The 19,250-nt window shown below is 34.7% G+C and overlaps 3 protein-coding genes across 3 annotated transcripts; all 3 read right to left on the reverse strand.

The window, feature by feature from the left end:
- Positions 1-1,555: 1,555 nt before the first annotated feature.
- Positions 1,556-6,919, reverse strand: LOC110776485 (uncharacterized). Its single transcript, XM_056833843.1, has 4 exons — positions 6,807-6,919; positions 6,426-6,710; positions 2,259-2,360; positions 1,556-2,169 (listed from the first exon to the last, which is right to left on the reverse strand). Exons 3-4 carry the CDS (start codon positions 2,346-2,348, stop codon positions 1,753-1,755), a joined length of 507 nt encoding a protein of 168 aa, XP_056689821.1. The 5' UTR covers positions 2,349-2,360; positions 6,426-6,710; positions 6,807-6,919; the 3' UTR covers positions 1,556-1,752.
- Positions 6,920-7,377: 458 nt separating this feature from the next.
- On the reverse strand, positions 7,378-11,515 carry LOC130463188 (uncharacterized). Its single transcript, XM_056832243.1, has 5 exons — positions 9,309-11,515; positions 8,862-9,182; positions 8,684-8,690; positions 7,965-8,564; positions 7,378-7,386 (listed from the first exon to the last, which is right to left on the reverse strand). Exons 1-5 carry the CDS (start codon positions 11,513-11,515, stop codon positions 7,378-7,380), a joined length of 3,144 nt encoding a protein of 1,047 aa, XP_056688221.1.
- A 152-nt stretch (positions 11,516-11,667) lies between these two features.
- Positions 11,668-13,572, reverse strand: LOC110776483 (pentatricopeptide repeat-containing protein At1g18485-like). The gene is made up of 2 exons (XM_021981040.2): positions 13,267-13,572; positions 11,668-11,883 (listed from the first exon to the last, which is right to left on the reverse strand). Exons 1-2 carry the CDS (start codon positions 13,570-13,572, stop codon positions 11,668-11,670), a joined length of 522 nt encoding a protein of 173 aa, XP_021836732.1.
- Between the last annotated feature and the right edge of the window lie 5,678 nt (positions 13,573-19,250).

Consider the following 19,250-nt stretch of genomic DNA (forward strand, 5'->3'; position numbering starts at 1 on the left):
GACGTAGTCCAATCCAGCAAAAAGAAAAGAACAAATTTGTTAGATTTGATAGCAAATATGCGATCTAACCAAAGTAGAACTTTACAAAACATACACGTACACTTAACCACTGCATCATCTTGTAGAATACGTCTTTTAATTGCAGATTTAATATGTCTTGTATTATTTAGACTGGATTTTGTACAGCACTACAGTTATTATTAAAAAAAATTAAGGATGTCACGTGCTCCTCTTTGCCCTTATCTGAGTCCATCAATGGCGCGCGGGAGGTACACATCCACTCAATGTTAACCACTAGGCCAAAATCATATTGGTTCCATTGTTTTAGGGATCCATTTTGAGTATGGTACTTTTAATTAATTAGGTAGCACTCCAGAGTTATCGAATATAGGAAGAGCGTATTAAAATATAATACTCTCCCCGTCCCGTAATAATATATACATATTAGTTTTTACATTTTTTTTTCATTTGTTTCAGATTAAGTTTTACACTTTTGATCACAAAGAGGAGATAGCTGAGTGTCAAAATAAAATAGAGGATGGAGTATCAAATCAATTCCTAACGAAAGAAGGAAACTTGGTGTACGTGATATATAAATATATTACTACGATAATATGGTCCTCTTATCGAGATCGATCGATGTTTAGTAACGTTACCACGTTCGATACTTCGATCGATTCTTCCATGTGATTAAATATTAAGATGGTGCATGTGATTAACGATTGATATACACTACAAAATAAAGTCATTTTAGCAACACTTCAAATTTGTTGCTATTTTGAAGAAATCCGTTTCTAAGTCTAGTTAGCAACGGATTGGAAACGAAAAATAATGGTTACTAAAACGCTGGTTGCCAAATGATATTAGCAACTAAATCCCAAAATATTTTGTTGCCATTTTGCATCAATGAAATATGGTTTCCATATTGGTTACCATGTGCAGGAGTGCGTTTACTTTGGTTGCTAGAAATAGCAACGAACTATTAAAAAACGGTTGCCACAACTAGCAACAACTTATTAACATTGGTTGCTAAAAATAACAACAAATTAATAACATTGGTTTCTAAAAACAGGGCAACGAATATTTAATTTAGTTTCTAGTAGGACAAACAAAATTATTTATTTGGTTGCTAATAGTAGCAACAGATAATTTATTTTTGGTTGCCAACAATGGCAACAAATTATTTATTTGGTTGCTAACATTAGCTACAAATTATTTATTTATGTTGCAAATAATGGAAACAAATTATTTATTTGGTTGCTAATATTAGCTACAGATTTTTGGAATTTATGTGGTAAATAATGGCAACGCATCATTTCATTAAGTTGCTAATAATTGTTATTAAACTAGCAACAAAATTTGCACCGGATATTTTTTTGGTTGCCAAACCTAGCAACAAAATATTTTTTCCATTGCTTTATTTACTGTTCTATTTTCAAATTCTGAAATAAATTTAAATCAAATTTATTGATGCAATATTTACAACAACGAATAAATAATAAAAACTTTCATTAAAAAATCAATTCAAAGCCTACAAAAGAAGTTTCATCCCAACAAAATTGCATATATATGCAATATATAACCTGTAATCCCCTAAATGACATAATTGCATAATTTGCAATATATATTTGTTTACCTGCTTTCACTAGAAAAGAAAAAAAAAACTCTACGCTAAACTAATCGTCCAAATGTGTTCCAATCAATAAGCCAAAAATAACACAAAGCCATGCAATTTCTTCTGATAATCAGCATTCAAGGTTGGCGTAAAATGACATTTTCAGTTAGGAAAAGAATCTGAGCTTGCATAGCCTTCATAGCATCTGTTGTTTCTTTAAGTTGTCTTGTTGTTTCATCAAACTTTTTTTCTGTTTCATTGAGCTTTGTTGTTGTTTCATCTAGGACCACCTTTGTTTCTTCAATCTCCTTCGCTTGTTCCAAATTTTTCGAAGAGAGTAGTTCAACATTACTTGTCAAATTAGTCACTAGCTCATTCCGCACTTTCTTGAAACTTGGGTCGTTGTTTGGTTTCACATAAAAGTTGTCAATAGCATTTCCAAGACCATACACTCTCCCATTCTTCCATCCACCTAAGGCTTCCAAAAATAACTCGTTCTCTGTTTTAGGATTCTCATCCTCCAAGTTGTTAGATTTTTTGCTTTGAAAATCAGCCTGACAAAAAGGTGAAAATATGCGATTAAGACTAATGATTTTCTGTTACAAGGGCATATGTATAATAAATTATATAAGTAGGAACTCACCCAAACTTTTCGTGACGTCTCGTCCACGAATTCACCATTCTCTTTAGCATGGCCTTTGTAATACACCTCGGATGGAGTAGGCGGACGCATCAACTTTTTCTCCTAGTCATTTCAAGAAAATCATATAAATATACAAGTTTTGGCACTGATAGAATACAACTGTGAATTTGATAATTCATCTCAAAATGTAGCCATATATCATATATGCAGTACAGATCAGAAAGACAACAGTACATAAAGACAGATTAGAAAGACAGATTAGAAAGACAGATCAAAAAGACAACAGTATAGATCAGAGGGACAGATCAGAAAGACAACAATACAGATCAAAAAGACAATAGCACAGATCACAGAGCTGATCAACAGACTTGGTACAAACCTGATCAACAATACAGAGGCAAACAACTTAGAAAAATAACAGATCAGAAAGCAGCAGCACATCCAGCATGGTCAACTTTGGAACATAACACACAAGTCAACATTTCAGGTTATAAACAGTAGAACATTACTGAACATGTGGGTACGTTTGTGTCTGCTTGCTCTCTCAACTTAAGCCACTGTATTGCCTTCAAATGAGGTCTTAGCTCTGACTGGGGGACTAGAAATGGCTAAGAACCTAGGAATCAAAAAGCTGGAAGTTCAGATTGACTAGAGTTTTTGTTAGAATTAAGTTCTGAATTTGATAGTTCTGAATTTGAAAGCTCTAAGTTCTGAATTAAGTTCTAACACTGCAGTAGCTGTCAAGTATATCTTCTACCTAAGTCAGACCTTAATTCCATAAACATGATTCAAGTGCTATCAAATGTAATTCTAAGAGTTGTTAAATCCTAAAAATTGTATAACTAGATATATTGTATGTTACCGACGACAACCATTCATACCGCCAATAATCAAATGCAATTACATAACAAGTGCTTCAATATTCTACTCATAGGCTATTACGTCCACAGCTGCTGCAAATGGATGAATGAAGTTCCAAAAACGTCCTACAATCCTAATACTTCTAGGCTGGAAGGACTGTGTAATGAACCAAACTGACTTGGCTCGTTTCCAGTGGCTGTAACTAACAAGTAAGGTGAATTACATAGGGCCAGGGTGCCATTGTGTCCCTTGGTTCATTGGCGATCAGATAGCAGGCAAGCTCAGTCTTCGTGTACAACAGTTAGATGTACGCTGTGAGACCAAGACCAAGGTCGGTCTCCCTATGTCTTACTAAATTAATGCTAACAATTTTCTTACTTTTTCTGAAGCTCGATATTTACGTAGTAATGTAGTTATATTGTTATACTTTAGTTTTTTTGGACAATGAGTGTAGAATGATATGTGCAGGAGAATGTGTTTGTCAATGTTATTGCTTCTATTCAATATCGTGTCCTGGCAGGAGTGGCAGAGAAAGCAAGTGATGCATTTTACAAGCTCAACGACACTCAATCTCAAATTCTACAGCAGAAGAAGTTATTAACAACCTAACCAAAATCACCATATTATTGCTAATCAACCTAACCAAAATCAGCAGAAGAAGTGATGCAGACTGCTAAGACACCCTTTCTTTTTAACAACCTAACCAAAATCACCAGATTATTGCTAATCAACGCAAAATAATCTAATTAACAAGAACACTTAAAACAGGTTCTTTGAAGGCTTATGCAGGAACAGAGTTCATAAATTTCGTCATATTAAGAAAATTGAAGTTCATAAAAAATCATTACCAGCCAACCACCAGAAGACATCAACTGACAAAGTGCATATATTTCGTCATATTAAGAAAATTGAAGGTTAAAAAGTCAAATTGATCAGGACTTCCGTAAATCATTGCAAGTAACAGACTGGAAAGTGGAAACTGGTTCAATGAAGCTCAAAAGTACATATGCTAAAAATAGTGGATGTCAAATGTCTACACAGGCATATAGCTACACTGAGCAGTGTCCGTGTTCTGCCAGCAATGCTTTATGAAATGCAGTAATCTACACCAAAAATTAAACCAAAAGAAGCAAAATCAGAAAGATATTACTAGTGCTGAAGTCCCGCTTCAAACGCTTCACAACAACAACAACCCAATTTCAGGGAATTGAAAGGAATTTACAGACGGACTGTCTGTTTGATAAGTGGTAATGAATATCAGAAAATAAAGTTTTATGAAATTTTGTGGCGGAAACCATGGATCAATTCCCATGGTAATGCCAATTACCCCAATGTATCTCATTATAAAAAAGTTAGTTAAGGAAGATTTTAAGTTTTGCATTAAACTCATCAATGAAACTGTTGTAACTGATTATGAATCAAGATATTTTCAGTTTTGCATTCAACTGATCAATGGAACTGATGAACTTATCAAGTTTTGCATTCGAAAATTATGATAAACGAGCACTGTAATACTGCACGTTGACGTTGGGTTTGTTGAGTTCTACCCTATCCAATCAGACTAGTGGCCTTCCTACTTTAAGAAGAAAAGAATCACAGCTAACAAGTAGAACCAGCAAACAACAGATGAACCTATACAATATATATGGGAATTACTCAAGACTGGAAGCCATGCATGTGAAATCTGTTGGATCAACCAATGCAAATGAATTCAGTAGTCGTTCCTATTGCTAATTTTCTCTGATACAGTTGAATCTTATCCTTTTACTATAATGTTCTATATCTCTGTTGTTGCTGTGAACGTCATATTTAGACTCCTCACGCCTACAAGTTATAACTGCAATAAATAATCCAAACAAATATAATGATGGATGAGAATTTTTGAGTCTTTCACGCGGGATTGATAAATTTTTTGCTGTGCTTGTAGCTTGCTGCGGGTGACTGAAAGGGGAAAATTTAGTAAATGGGAAAAGGACAAAGAGCAACCAAACCCTTTGGTTGGTAGATTGGCTGGAAGTGAGTGGGTTGGGAGAATTGAAGTTGAAAGACTCAAGGACATTTCTGCAAGTGTTAACCTATATTCAGACCGGTATTCCACAAGCAAGATCCTTTTTGCTGGGTCTAAGGACATTTCTAAAATTGCCTGCAATTGCACATACACTATGACTTAGCACATGATAAAGCCAGCCCAAGCTAAAGCAAGCAGAAGTTATATGAGGCTAATCTCAGCTAGGCTCACAACAGCAAGTCAGCAAGCTAGCTGCCAGTTTGACAAACCTCTCACACAGACAAACTGCAGTGTCATATCCGTACTTATATATATATCCTTCATTTCATTTGTCAATTTCATCGCCTATGGAATTATCCACCACTCCTAAATATTCATCACCGTTCACCAGTACTCTCTAAATAGACAGCAGATCATAGTTATTCAAGAAGAAATACTTACTCTTAAATCCTACTTCCTCAACATTTAACCTAAAAAGACACAGATTCAAAACGCCCAAAAGATTTGATTGTGAACGCCTGAACGGTGACAGAAGGGAAACTGTATTATAAACTCGTGGGCTAAAGAATTAGGTGCGACTGTCAAAATTCAGAAATACATAAGCTAAAACTTTGAACCAATCAATTCACTAAAATGGAAATACAATACATCAGCAAATCAGGTAGACCCAACCAATCAAGTTACTAAAATGGAAATACAGTTCATCAGCAAATCTTCGCAGAACTGATTGTACTGAACCCATAGACTACGCTTAGGGAATGTTTTCAAATTAAAAAGCCACCAACTATGATTTCAGATTTCAGATTTCAGATTTCAACCAACCCATAGGCTAGCCAATCAGATTTCAGCTAGCGGCCCTTGTCACGTGGACGTTGCGTTTGTTAAGTTCTACCCTATCCAATCAGCTCATTTAGTGACTTTCCTACTTTCAGAAGAAAAGAATCACAGCTAATAAGTACAACCAGCAAATAACAGATGAACCTATGCAACATGACATCACAGACAGCCTGCCTAGGACAAACATCACAGAAATTAACAAGTATTCAAAGTATTGCAGGTGAATGCTAATTAACAAATTCGAAACAGCAACAAACAGAAGTAGATAAGCAAACTGAAGTTCAGAATTAGCAGACCAAGAATATCAGAACAACAGCTAAAAGATCAACTAATTGTGCCACAAGGCCGGACATTCGGAACAGTAGCAACAGGTATAAACTTAGAATCACAGGCACGAAGCAGATACATCAGGCAGATCAGTAGATTATGAATTCAAGTTGAATATGTGGTAGAAGACATACCAGTTCAATCCTAACTTGCTCAGATGATTTAGATCCTTAGCAATGGATAAGAGTTGCTTTTCCGGGCTTCTTTCTGTTAATAGAACATTGATCAGATTTCTTTTTGAAGGCTTCAGTTGCTCTCAACGCTGCAAGTCGTTTCCTAATTCTTGGGTGACACCATTTAGCACGGTAGCCTTTTGTTCTAAACATCTTACACACTACACCCGAAAGCCGCCTAGAACACTTTTGTCGCCATCCTTTCTTTACCAGTATAGCCATCGAAGGATCCCAAGAGAACTTAGTCTTTTATTAAGCATGAAAGCACCAATTGTTAATGAATGATTGATTTATGAGAAGAAAATAAAGACTCAGAAGGTGTATAAAAAAGAAATCTTTCACCTTAAAGGCCTTCCACCATATTCCTTGTGCTTCTATGGGAACTTTTTTCCAATTGCTCCATGGTCCCTTAAAATAAGTCTTATATGAAGTTTCAAGGACTTCATTAACAACTTCACGAGAATAGAACCTGTTTCAAAAAAACTTAGAAACCACCCACATATAAAATATATACAATGAAAATTAAATTCAGTTAGAGGTACTCACCATAGCCCATCAGTTTTGTGCAAAATTTGAGTAGCACCAGGATTACCCGTTTCATCAGGAAATTCAGCTCCATTTCCATTAGGATCATCATCATCATCATCATCATCATCATCATCATCATCATCATCGGTTTCCATCTCACGCCGATGAGTAGGTTGTTCTTCCATGGCAAAATCATGTACTTCATCTCGCACTGGGGGAGAAGCATGGCGATTTCGGGGCACTGGGGGAGAAGCATGGCGATTCCGAGGCACAAGGGGAGAAGCATGGAGATTCCCGGGCACTGGGGGAGAAGCATGGCGATTCTGGGGCACAGTTCGAGGCCTAGTGATAGCACCCCTCAAGCCACGTCTAGTATTAACCATTATCAATCAACCTGCACGCCATAAAATGAGAAGAGAAAAGGTAACAAAGGCACTATAACAATATAAATATTTTGAATTAAAGAGGCAGAAAGCTATATTTATACGTTTACAGGAAAAATAAAACTTAATTAGTCAAACTTGTAAAACAAGAAGCTACAAACACACAACATTTATTTAAATAATTTAAAAATTGTGAAATATTAATCTAGAAAAATCTTGAAATATGTGATTGTAAATTATAATCTAGAATAATCTTAGGAAATATCTAGAGCTAACCTAGAAAAATCTAGTAACTAAAATGTCTAGAATTGTCCAAAGAAAAATCTAGATAGATGAGGGGAATAAAAAATCTAGATACCAGAACACAACAACTATAAATATGTTGTATATGCATAAGTTTAATTTAAAGGGGAGTCAATCAAGAGAGCTCCTCAAATTTCTATAAAAAATAAAGTCAAAATAAAATTAGGTAACATGTCCTAATCTAAAATAAACTATCTTCCTCTTCCTCCTCTTACTCTTCCTCTTCCTCTTCCGCCGCCTCCTCCTCCTCCTCCGCCTCCTCCTCCTCCTCCTCCTCCTCCTCCACCTCCTCATATTCATGAGAGGAAAGCACTTGAGTTTCTTCATCGCTTTCTACAAATTCTTCGGCCTGAAACTCGGATAGCAATGAAGGGTTTTCATTGGCTAGTAATTGGAAAGCCATAGGATCAATTGGGGCATCAATAATTCCCCTTGCCTTTACATCAAAAACAAACCACCATTGATTTCTTCCAATGTTGTTAGTTGGAGAAGGAGCATAATAGACTTGCTCAACTTGGTAGGCCAGTACAAACGGGTCATACTTTGGATATCTCTTTGAATGATTCACCTCAACAAGATTGTACTTTTCATGTATCCTAGTACCACGTCCAACATCAAACCAATCACACTTAAACAACATTGTTGTGTGACGCTTTCTTGCTCCGACATAAGTCAATTCCACCACTTCTTGAAGAATGCCATAAAAATCATCTCCCTGGACACTTTTTACACAAACACCATAGTTCATAGTTGACTTATTCTTTCCATAAGCAAACGTATGAAAATGATATCCATTAATGTGATATCGATTGAATTTTCGAACTCTTGTCAGTGGTCCTGATGCCAATGAGCGAATAATGTCAGTATTAATGCCCTTTTTCAATACCTATAATAATAGATGGAGCAATATGTCACTATGGTTATTGACTTGAATGATCAAAATACAAGTTAATATAAATATAAATATAATATATATTTGTGTACTTATCACAAAGATTAACTTACATAGTCCCTGAACCAATCAGGATATTTGTCTTCGCATTTAATCCAAACTTCATCTGAATTTTGACACCTTCGCTCGCTTATCATTTGTTCTTCAAATAAACTGTTAATTATTTTAGTATTTACACATATTAAGGACTTGTAGGTAATATATATATAATTTAAAATCAAATAATATTACCTTTGATATTGTTGTAATATTTCACAATTACTTAGAACATATCGATGAGCGACTTTGTAATCCTTTTCATCAAGGTAACAAAATTGGCCTTCCGAAGAACTATGCCCAATAATTGAAGAAAACATCTCAGGTAGATCGGGATCAATGTTTGATTCATTATCAACACATGTACCCAATCCTAAATCTTTCACCTTACAGTTAACATCTTCTTCAAAGTAAAGAGAGCAAAAATTTGTTATCTCCTCTAGTAGGTAAGCATTGCAAATTGAGCCTTCCACTCGAGCTTTATTACCCACCTTCTTTTTTAAATGGTATACAAACCTAGAGGGTAAAATTATTTGTTATAAATCTTATAACTATATTATTAAAATAATTAAAGTTCTACAAGAATTTAGAATGTTACCTCTCAAAAGGGTACATCCACCTATACTGAACCGGGCCACCAACTTTTGCCTCATAAGGCAAATGAATAGGAAGATGTTCCATTGAATTGAAAAATCAGGTGGAAATATTCTCTCTAACTTGCAAAGAATTTCAGGAATATTATCCTCTAAGCGCTCCATGTGATCAACTTTCAAGGTGGTTGAGAAAAGATCTCTAAAAAATTGGCTCAATTCAGTGATTACATTCCACTCATTTAGGGGCAACAAATCTTTAAAAACGACAGGAAGCAACCGTTGCATAAAAACATGGGAATCATGACTTTTCATACCGAATAGCTTACATTCCTTTAAATCGACGCAATAGCCTAAATTTGAAGCATAACCATCAGGAAACTTTAGTTTCTTCACCCATTCACAAACAAGTTTCCTTTTATCTTTGGGCAACACAAAAGGAGCATTCAGCATTATGGTTACTTCCTTCCCTTTACTGTTAACAACATCTCGAGCCTCCAACTTCCGTCGTTTACAATACACTTTCAAGTCTCTTCTTGCCTTCACATTGTCTTTAGTTTTCCCCTTGACATCCATTACAGTGTGAAACACATTATCAAACACATTTTTTTCGATGTGCATGAAATCAAGATTATGACGTATCAAGAGTTTGCTCCAATATGGAAGCTCCCAAAAGACACTCTGCTTTGTAAAATGGTGCAAAACACCAAACCCTTCTGGACGGTCAACTTCATCCCTTATACACTCAAGGGTTGTTGGAATCAAAGATACACGATTCCAAACTTCTTCTCCACTCAATCGTGGCGGGGGAGAAGAGTTTTCAACTGTGTCTTTGCGAAAAGCACTCTTATTTTTTCGAAAAGCGTGATCACGGGGTAAAAACGGTCGATGACAATCAAACCAACTTTGTTTTCCACCATTGGTAAGAGTGAATGCCTTAGTCTTTTCCATACAATAAGGACAAGATAATCTACCTGCCGTGCTCCATCCCGAAAGCATGCCATATGCCGGAAAATCACTGATTGTCCAAAGCAATGCAACCTTCATTTGGAAATTTTGTTTCTTAGGGATGTCATAAGTCGGCAATCCTACCTCCCATAGTTGTTTTAATTCTTCAATAAGAGGTTGCAAGAACACATCCAGATTCCCTTTTGGGCTTTTTGGACCTGGAATTATCAAACTTAGAAACATAAAAGGTTTCTTCATGCACAACGAGGGTGGAAGATTATAAGGAGTCAAGATGACGGGCCAACAAGAATATTGCCTCCCGGTCTTCCCGAACGGTGAAAATCCGTCGGCACAAAGACCAAGTCGAACATTTCGAGGCTCGGCGGCAAACGATTCATACTCCTTATCTAGGTGCTTCCATGCCTCTCCATCACTTGGATGAGACATTAGGCCATGAGCTCGAGGATTATCATTGTGCCACCTCATTTTCTCAGCAGTAGATTTTGTTGCATATAGTCTCTGCAATCTCGGGCCGATAGGGAAATAAATCAGAACGCTATGAGGAGAATTGTTGCTATTTTCCCTTATTGTCTTATAACGACTTTCCTTACAATAAAGACATTCTTTGAGATCTTTGTGTTCCTTCCAAAATAACATGCAACCATTTGGACATACATGTATCCTTTGGTGAGGAAGCTCTAGCCCTGCAAGTAGCTTCTTTGTCTTGGAAAAACTATCAGACATCTTACTTTCATCCGGGCACATGTCTCTCATCAAGGAAGCAACGTCGTCTACGCCTTTTATAGGAATATTATACTCACACTTGATGTTAGCCAGCCTTGCAGCAGCCGCTAACAAAGACAACTTAGAACCATCATGTAATGGATCCTGAGCTGCCTTCAACATGTCAAAGAACTTCTTGAAACTAGGATGCGGTTCCTCTTCAATATCTTCTAAATGACCTTCTTGTGCAAAAGCATCTTGCACCATGCTTATATAAGGGTTAGAGGCATCCTCAGTGGATGTGGAGCAAGAACTTTGAGAATTTTTCTGGGAGTGTAATTCCCCGTGATAAACCCACTGGAAATAGTTAGGCTTAAAACCAAACTTATAGAGATGCTCCTTTACAGTGTCTATATCTTGATATGGAATATTTCGACACTTTGCACATGGACATTTCATCATACCATCTAACACAACATTATCTTTGGTGGTAGCAAACGCAATAAATTCACCGACCTTGTTAGCAAAGGTTGGGCTAAGAAAATTTCCCTCTAACCTATTATACATCCATTCTCGATTATCCCTCATAATAGAAACTGCATAACATTTAAACATGAATGCGGAGTAATTGTTTAGATAATAATTATGATGATGATGAACACTAACAACAATAACAGTAGTAGTCGTCTTGTGAGGCAGGTACGAAAGTACAGAGGCAAACAACTTAGAAAAATAACATATCAAAAAGCAGCAGCACATCCAGCATGGTCAACTTTGGCCTTAACACACAAGTCAACATTTCTGGTTATAAACAGTAGAACATTACTGAGCACAACAACAAACAGAACTAGATCAACAAACTGAGGTTCAGAACTTAGCAAACCAGGAATATTAGAACTTAGCATACCAGAAATATGCGAACTCAGCAGACCGGGAATATCAGAACTTAGCAGACCCTGTTTCAAGCAGCTTGACAGAATTGGTAGTCCATCATTAACCTAAATTGCGATTAAACCACCTCTAATTAACTATACTGCTACTTAGTTTACTTTTTATTCTTTCTTGACTAAGGATCAAATAAGTCTAATCCATATTCTCTGTTGAGATTGTTTTCAAGCATTTTCACTCTAATGTCAGCTAGTGGTATCCTACTTATTTTCTGTTATCAATCCCCCATCTTGCTGGAAAAAGTTCCAATTATCATGCATTTTGTGATCTAAGTCAAGCTCAACAGCTGTGGATATTTATGATGCCGTTGCTGCATCGCTTGCTGAAAGAAAAAAGGGGAACCTGTTAACTGAATTCTTAAGGAACATCAAGGGGAACATTTATGACGACGCATGGGATGAGGTATTTTCTTTGACTAACAATGACTTTGGGGTCAACTACGTGAGCAAGTGAAAGTTCGATGTGTTCATCAGATTATTGTGCTTGTGGTTTTGTTATAACATGGAACATGGTTTTCTTCTAAAAGTTGTATAGATTAGTCACAGATTTAGTCATTTAAAAATCGTTGTCAGAATATGAGTTTTTGCAGAATGTGAATTTGAACACCAAACAGTAAATCTAAACACACAAATAGATTTGTTGCCTCTCCACCTCCACATCATAAACTTAAGAAGATAGACTGATTCAGATTCCAGCACTCCCAAGAACATGCTCGAAAAAAGGTAACAACTAACCAACCAGCAATCCTAGCTCCAATGAACTTGTTACTTGCCACTCTATGGACTGTCTAATGCAAGTCGAACACACTAAACTTACAAATCCAGCAAGAATCTAAGCTCCAACATATTGGCAAGGAAAATTCGAATCTACATCAAAATATTATTAAATTCATCAATTTGAAAACCCCACCAAGAATTCAAGACTTAAACAGAATCCAAGTGGCAGCCAAAATTCCACAACTCAATTCAGAATCTTTACTAAAAACACACTAAATTCTAAGCACCAAAATGAAAGAACATAGCCTTTCAAAGATTCTCACACTTAGAACAGAAAAATAAGGCGAAATTCAACCAAATAAGAAAATCAAATTCAGAATTAAATCCAAAATTGAAATCAATTAAAATTGAAAGAGTTTACTAACTGGGCAACAACAAGAAAGGAGAAAAGAAAAAAATGGTTGGGTGGGAACTTTGAAGCATGATGTTTTTCACAACTATCTCCCTGTTCACAACCTTGGATACCAATTTAATGGCGTTATGGCAGTAACTACATATACTTAGATACTTGCACACTCTCACTGTCATACCTTCTACAGCTTTTAACAAGCCAAAGGATACTGCGAGCTTCTCACTATGTCCCCTCAATATTTGTAATTTCTCTTATTGTCCTACATCATGAAGCACTGAGCTAGTATCAGGAACATAACCATATTTACTGATCTTCTCCTCTAATACACTCCACATTTCTCGAATCTCTTCTGATTTAGAAAGCATGTGATCACCAACCACAAAATTATAAATCTTCCCTCCAACTTCAATCCAACTACAGCCAGCATCTTTCTGAAGACCTTTCTCCCTCATCTTTTCCCTCACACTTCTAACATCGCCCCACTTACCTGATTGTGCTAGTATATTTGATACTAAAACATAGTTCTCTACCCTATTTGGATCTAGTTGTAGCAGTTTCTCAGCTGCCATTCTTCCTAAATACTTATTGCCATGAGTCCTACAAGAGCTAACCAAATGTCTTTCACAAACTCCATTGCTTCATACAGGTATGTCATTGATTTTTCTGGAAATCTGGAGAAAGTTGTCTCTCTATTCTCTCCTCTTCTAGCCCCCTTAACTAGCAACCTTTTAGTTGACCAGAAATACTGTCATGTGCAGGATGTTGTCACACCCCAGCCTCCTACCAAACCCCAGCCTCCTACCAAACCCCAGCCAGTAAAAAAGCTGCCCCCACAGACCTCTTCAGACAGGCTAAAACTTGGAACTTACTCAGATTAAGGGTAGTGATATCATCAGGTTTCCATTTGGCAGTGTATCAACCCACTCATTAACACTAATTCAATCACACAATTCAGAAAATCAATTGGAAAAAAAACCCAGAGGAACACTCTAACTGAAGTTAAATAAATAAATAAAGATAAATGACTCAATTTTAATAATTAAGGATAAGAATAAATACCTGGAAACCCACAATTAGCAAAGCAAGACTGGCCGGAATCCCGTATCGATGCCACCCGACGATGACAAGGAAAAACAGGAAAATTAGTTGTTTAGAATTGAGATAAATTAAACTCGTTTACAGGTTTCTATCCAAAATCATTTGAGTTTAATTAATTCAGAAAGAATATCCTTTTTCTAATTAAATTCAATCAAGAATCAATTCGTTCATCAATTGAAACCAACCATTTAAAATTTAAAAACATATTAAACAGAGTAGATGAGGAAGAAGGAGAAGAGTTACATACCTGAGCGGCGGTTTCGGAAGTGTCCACGGCGTGACAGAACGGAATGATGAAGGAGAAGGCGGGGAGGAGCGGGGAGGAGCAGACGGTGAGTTTGTTTTTTTTGGGTGTATTGCGAATTGCAGAACGGTGGTGGGAAAGGGATTCCTAGGGCTTTGTGCTAGTTAGTTATTTCATCCCTTTTTTTTGGAGTTTATTTTTTTAATAACTTAATGTTTTAGGCGGCAAAGTTTTGGAAATTCCGCCAAAATGAAAACTAGCTAAAAAGTTATGTTTTTAAAATTTGTTTATAAATAGATGGTAAAATAATTTATTTTCAATTACAATAATAAAAGGATTGTAATAATTATAAGTTATACAAGTAAATTAGTTTTCAACCACTAAAAATCTGTTTTAATAATAAAAAAGAATCTAGTCAAAATCAATAATTTCAAATAAATGCAAGTGAGTAATCGTTTGAAAAGATATGTAAGACTAAGTTCTACTAATAATATTTGAATTTCCATGTTTGAGATATTTGAATTTCGTTTGTAAATATTGGTCACTATGAAAAACTAAGGACCCTAGCTAGATCAATCAAATGAATCATAATATTTTACATATAATTACTACGGTTTTATAACGATATAGTATTTTGTTCATCTTACTAGGTAAGTCATATGGAATAATTGCACATCATATATAATTTTATTTGTTTATTGCTAAAATTATAGTTTAATTCGGTTAACGTACACGTGTATAAATTTGATGTAAGGATGGTTTGTTTTAGTTATAGTTATAGATGTTTACTTATTTCATGAAAAGTAAGTTGAGATCGATAAGTTATAATAATTTCAGATAAGTCTGATTAAGATAATTAATAAGGTGTGTTATATTCAACTTTTAACGTATCTGATTTTAAATGGACCTAATTAACATGCATGCATACCTATTAATCATAACTTATTAAGTTGTGATTTAAATTTGTACTTGGTCGAATATTAATCAAGCACGAGAAGAATTTACAATTTAACTACTCGATCAAAGTAGAAACCGGTACTATCGCACAGTAATTACAATAAGTAATTATATGTACTCCTTACACTCATAGGTTCAATTCTCTACCGTTGAAAAAATTAATACATTAAATCCAGATTTTCTACTTTGTTATCGTTTTCCCCCTACAACTATATATGTTCCCTATCCGTATATTTTTCTGTAATGCTGCATAGTATGGAATATAAATTATGGAATATAAAATATGTATAATTTATGTTTCCACATGACTATAGACTTTATTTAACCTTTATTCATACAATAAGAATTATTTAACTTTTATGATCACAAAAGAATATTACAATCACCAAGATCATTTACACACGTTGACCTTTGAATTCTTGCAGATAAGGGTAGTCAAACTTAATGAAATGAACACCTCCTACTTTTAGGTAATTATCATAAAAATATATATAATTACCAATTTTCAATAGTAAAAAAACAAGTTTGATGTCATTCTAACAAAATTGTAAGACCACTTGTTTCCCGTGATAATAAATCATATCTATATATGTACGTTATTTTTTCATGTTGCTAAAACTGTTCGAATAACTTTTTAATTTTATCAACGAATTGACAACCAATATATAAAGTTAAATAAGATTTAAGGTCATTAATTAGAGAAGCAAACAATAAAGCATAAACTTGTTTCTAATGACAACAAAACAAAAATTACTTGCCATGTTTTTGAAAACGGATTCAACGAACTTTTTGACCATAACGAAATCTCCATATAATTTAGCAAAGAATTTTAATATAAATTGTTTCTAATGGAAACAAATTAAAAATCTTATGTCATGTTAGCACCGGATAATAATACAGCTTATTTTCAATGGCAATAAATCAAATCAAACATTTGTTTTCACATTGTATTGCTAAAACTATTTATTTTTTTGCTCTCAAAAAAAAACTATTTATTTTTTTATCTTTTTTAAAAAATAAATCTGATTCCATGTTTTAGCAACAATAGTTAAGTGGTTGGTTTCTAATGACAACAAATCAAGTACCCGTTGCCATGTTTTGTTACTAAATGGAAACAAATAAAAATTATGATGCCATCGCGCAACACATAATAAAAATATTGTGTTTCCATTTGCAACAAAACAAATACATGTTTCCATAGTTGGTTGCTAAAATTGATTAAACGACGTCCCACGTTTATCGAAATATATACACATAACGTAGCAACAAATTTTAACATAACTTGTTTCTAATGGAAACAAAATAAAAATTTGATGTCATGTTAGCAACAGATAGTAAAACAACTTATTTTCAATGGCAACAAATCAAACATTTGTTTCCACATTGTGTTGCTAAAACTATTTTTTTTTTAATCTATTTTTTTAAAAATATAATTCCATATTTTAGCAACAAATAGCAATATGACTTGTTTCTAATGGCAACAAATCCAGTACTCGTTGCCACGTTTTGTTACTAAATGGAAACAAATCAAAACTATGATGCTATCTAGCAACAAATGTTAAAAATAATTTGTTTCCATTCGCAACAAATCAAATATATGATGCCATCTAACAATAAATAGCAAGAAAATTGGTTTCCAATGGCAACAAGTAAAAACACGGTTGCTAACATTTGAACTTGGCAACCAAAAAAACAAAATGGGTTTCTATTTAGCAACAGTACAAAACTTAGTTGCCAAACTTTGTTTCTAAAAGGCTCTCATTTTTGTAGTGATATTTATTCACAATTAGGTGATGGTTAAAGAAAAAGGAAATTACACTAAATGGAAAATTAGTTGTTACATGCATGTAAAGGATAGATGGTTGAAATGTTCCTCTTCCATCAAAAATATAATCTCTCCGTTCTTAAATATTAGTGTTGTTTTGACTTTTCAACTCGTTTCAACTTAATATTTAAACGTAAATATCTCCTAATATATATGTTAAAAAAATATAAAATTTGATATTGTTAAACTACACATTAAGACGAACAAAATAAGATCTCACATGAATATGTTTTGAAATACGTATTGGAAAGAAATTAGAAGATTTTCTTCAATTGTGAATAGTGTCAAGATTCCAAATGAGACTAATATTCGAGAACAGAGGGAAAGTATGAATTATTTTGCAGGTGTTGTATATGATTAAATTTAAATGTGAACATTGCCTGATGTATGTATGTTTTATAACGAATTGATTCGTTTGATAGCGAGATAAGAGCATGTTCAACCCTGTCTTATCTTAAGACTTACTTCAGATGCCACATCAGCTTTCTACTAACTTTTAATATTTTTTTATGTGTTAAGACTTGCTAAAATTCAACTAAATTTTTCTCTTCACCCCTAAGACTCAATTAAGATTTCTCAATACATGTACATGACATCACCCACTTTTAGGATGACATCAACCATGTGAGTGTCCAAGTCTTAAATTGAGTCTTGAAAAATCAAGACTCCACTTAAAACTTTGTTAAGACAAAAGGAGATAAATGGGTGAAATTATAGAAGTCTTGTCTTAAAATAATTTTGATGATATCATTCCAAGTCTTAAGACTTAGGGCTGATCTTGCTCTAAGACGTATGACGATGTGCCGCATATTGAGGATAAATTTAACCAATAAATTAATTAACTCACTCGTGTGAGAGGCCGATAAGGGCAGAAAGTTAAGAAATGGGTAGAAAAATATGCCTAAAATAGAAAAATTTCAGAACACCCAGAGTAGTTACCCGAATCCGACCCGAAAATACTGGGTCTTGAATAAGATTTTTTGACCCGTAATCCGATTTTGTCCGAATCCGAACAATCCGAAAAGTTATGTGTCAAAACCCGACCAAACCCGTTTTTGACCCGACCGATTGAAAATCATCGTATTTATAGTAATAAATGAGATTATGAGAAAATTTAAGCATAATAAACGCATTATTTTTACCATTGTTGTGTGTAATATGATTTTAATTTGAATTATACGCCATATAAGGTTGAATTTGACTAAATATAAACTTGTGTAGAAAAATTTGTTAATTTGTGCCCATATTTTGTATATTTATCACCTAAATTAATGAAAATATAATGCGCGTTTTAAAATCTCTCAACCCGTTGGGTCGACCCGAACCCAAAAGTTATGGGTCTTGAACAAGCATTTGTAAACCCGAACCCGAAAGTGACTGACCCGAACCCGAAAATAATTTTTCACATCCCGACCGGACCGACCCGTTTGACAGGTCTAAATGCAAGTATAGTACGTTGATAAAAACAAATGGATGTGGAAGATGGTGGAGATCGATGTTAAGTAAAAACACAAGGACCTTTATTTAGATGCATAAAATGTAAAAGAAAGATACATGAAGGAAATAGAAAAGCAAGCGAGAACTAGAAAATGATATTTTCAGTCGAAAAGTAGATTTTGGCACTCTAATCACAAAGAGGAGCAGAGTGCCAAAATAAAACTGAGGGCAGAGTGTCAAAATGAATACCTGAAGAACAACATATAGGGAGCTTGATTAATTAATCGGAAATTTCATGAAATGCCCTCGAGTTTTGCCATAATTCACCAAACGCCCATCAAGTTTCAATAATTCATAAAATACCCCTCACAATTCGTACAAATACCCAACATACCCTTACTAATAACGGGCCGTTAGTCCGCCGTTAGCCAAGTTTCCAATTCACCCAAATGCCCCTATTCTGAAACTTATTTCACCAAATGCCCCTAGTAGGAAACTTATTTTACCAAATGCCCCAAATTTAAATATAGCTATTCTGATGTTCCGACAACTAGTTTTTGTGTTTGAAAAGTGGTTCTTGGTCATGGTTGGCTATAAAAACCCCTTTGCTGAATGGTTCTTGTATTTTAGATGTTATTTTACTTTACTTTGCTAATTTCATAAGATTTGTGTCATGAGTTTTCTTT

The sequence above is a fragment of the Spinacia oleracea genome, chromosome 6 (assembly GCF_020520425.1).
Source record: "Spinacia oleracea cultivar Varoflay chromosome 6, BTI_SOV_V1, whole genome shotgun sequence".
In the NCBI taxonomy this organism is placed as follows: Eukaryota; Viridiplantae; Streptophyta; class Magnoliopsida; order Caryophyllales; family Amaranthaceae; genus Spinacia; species Spinacia oleracea.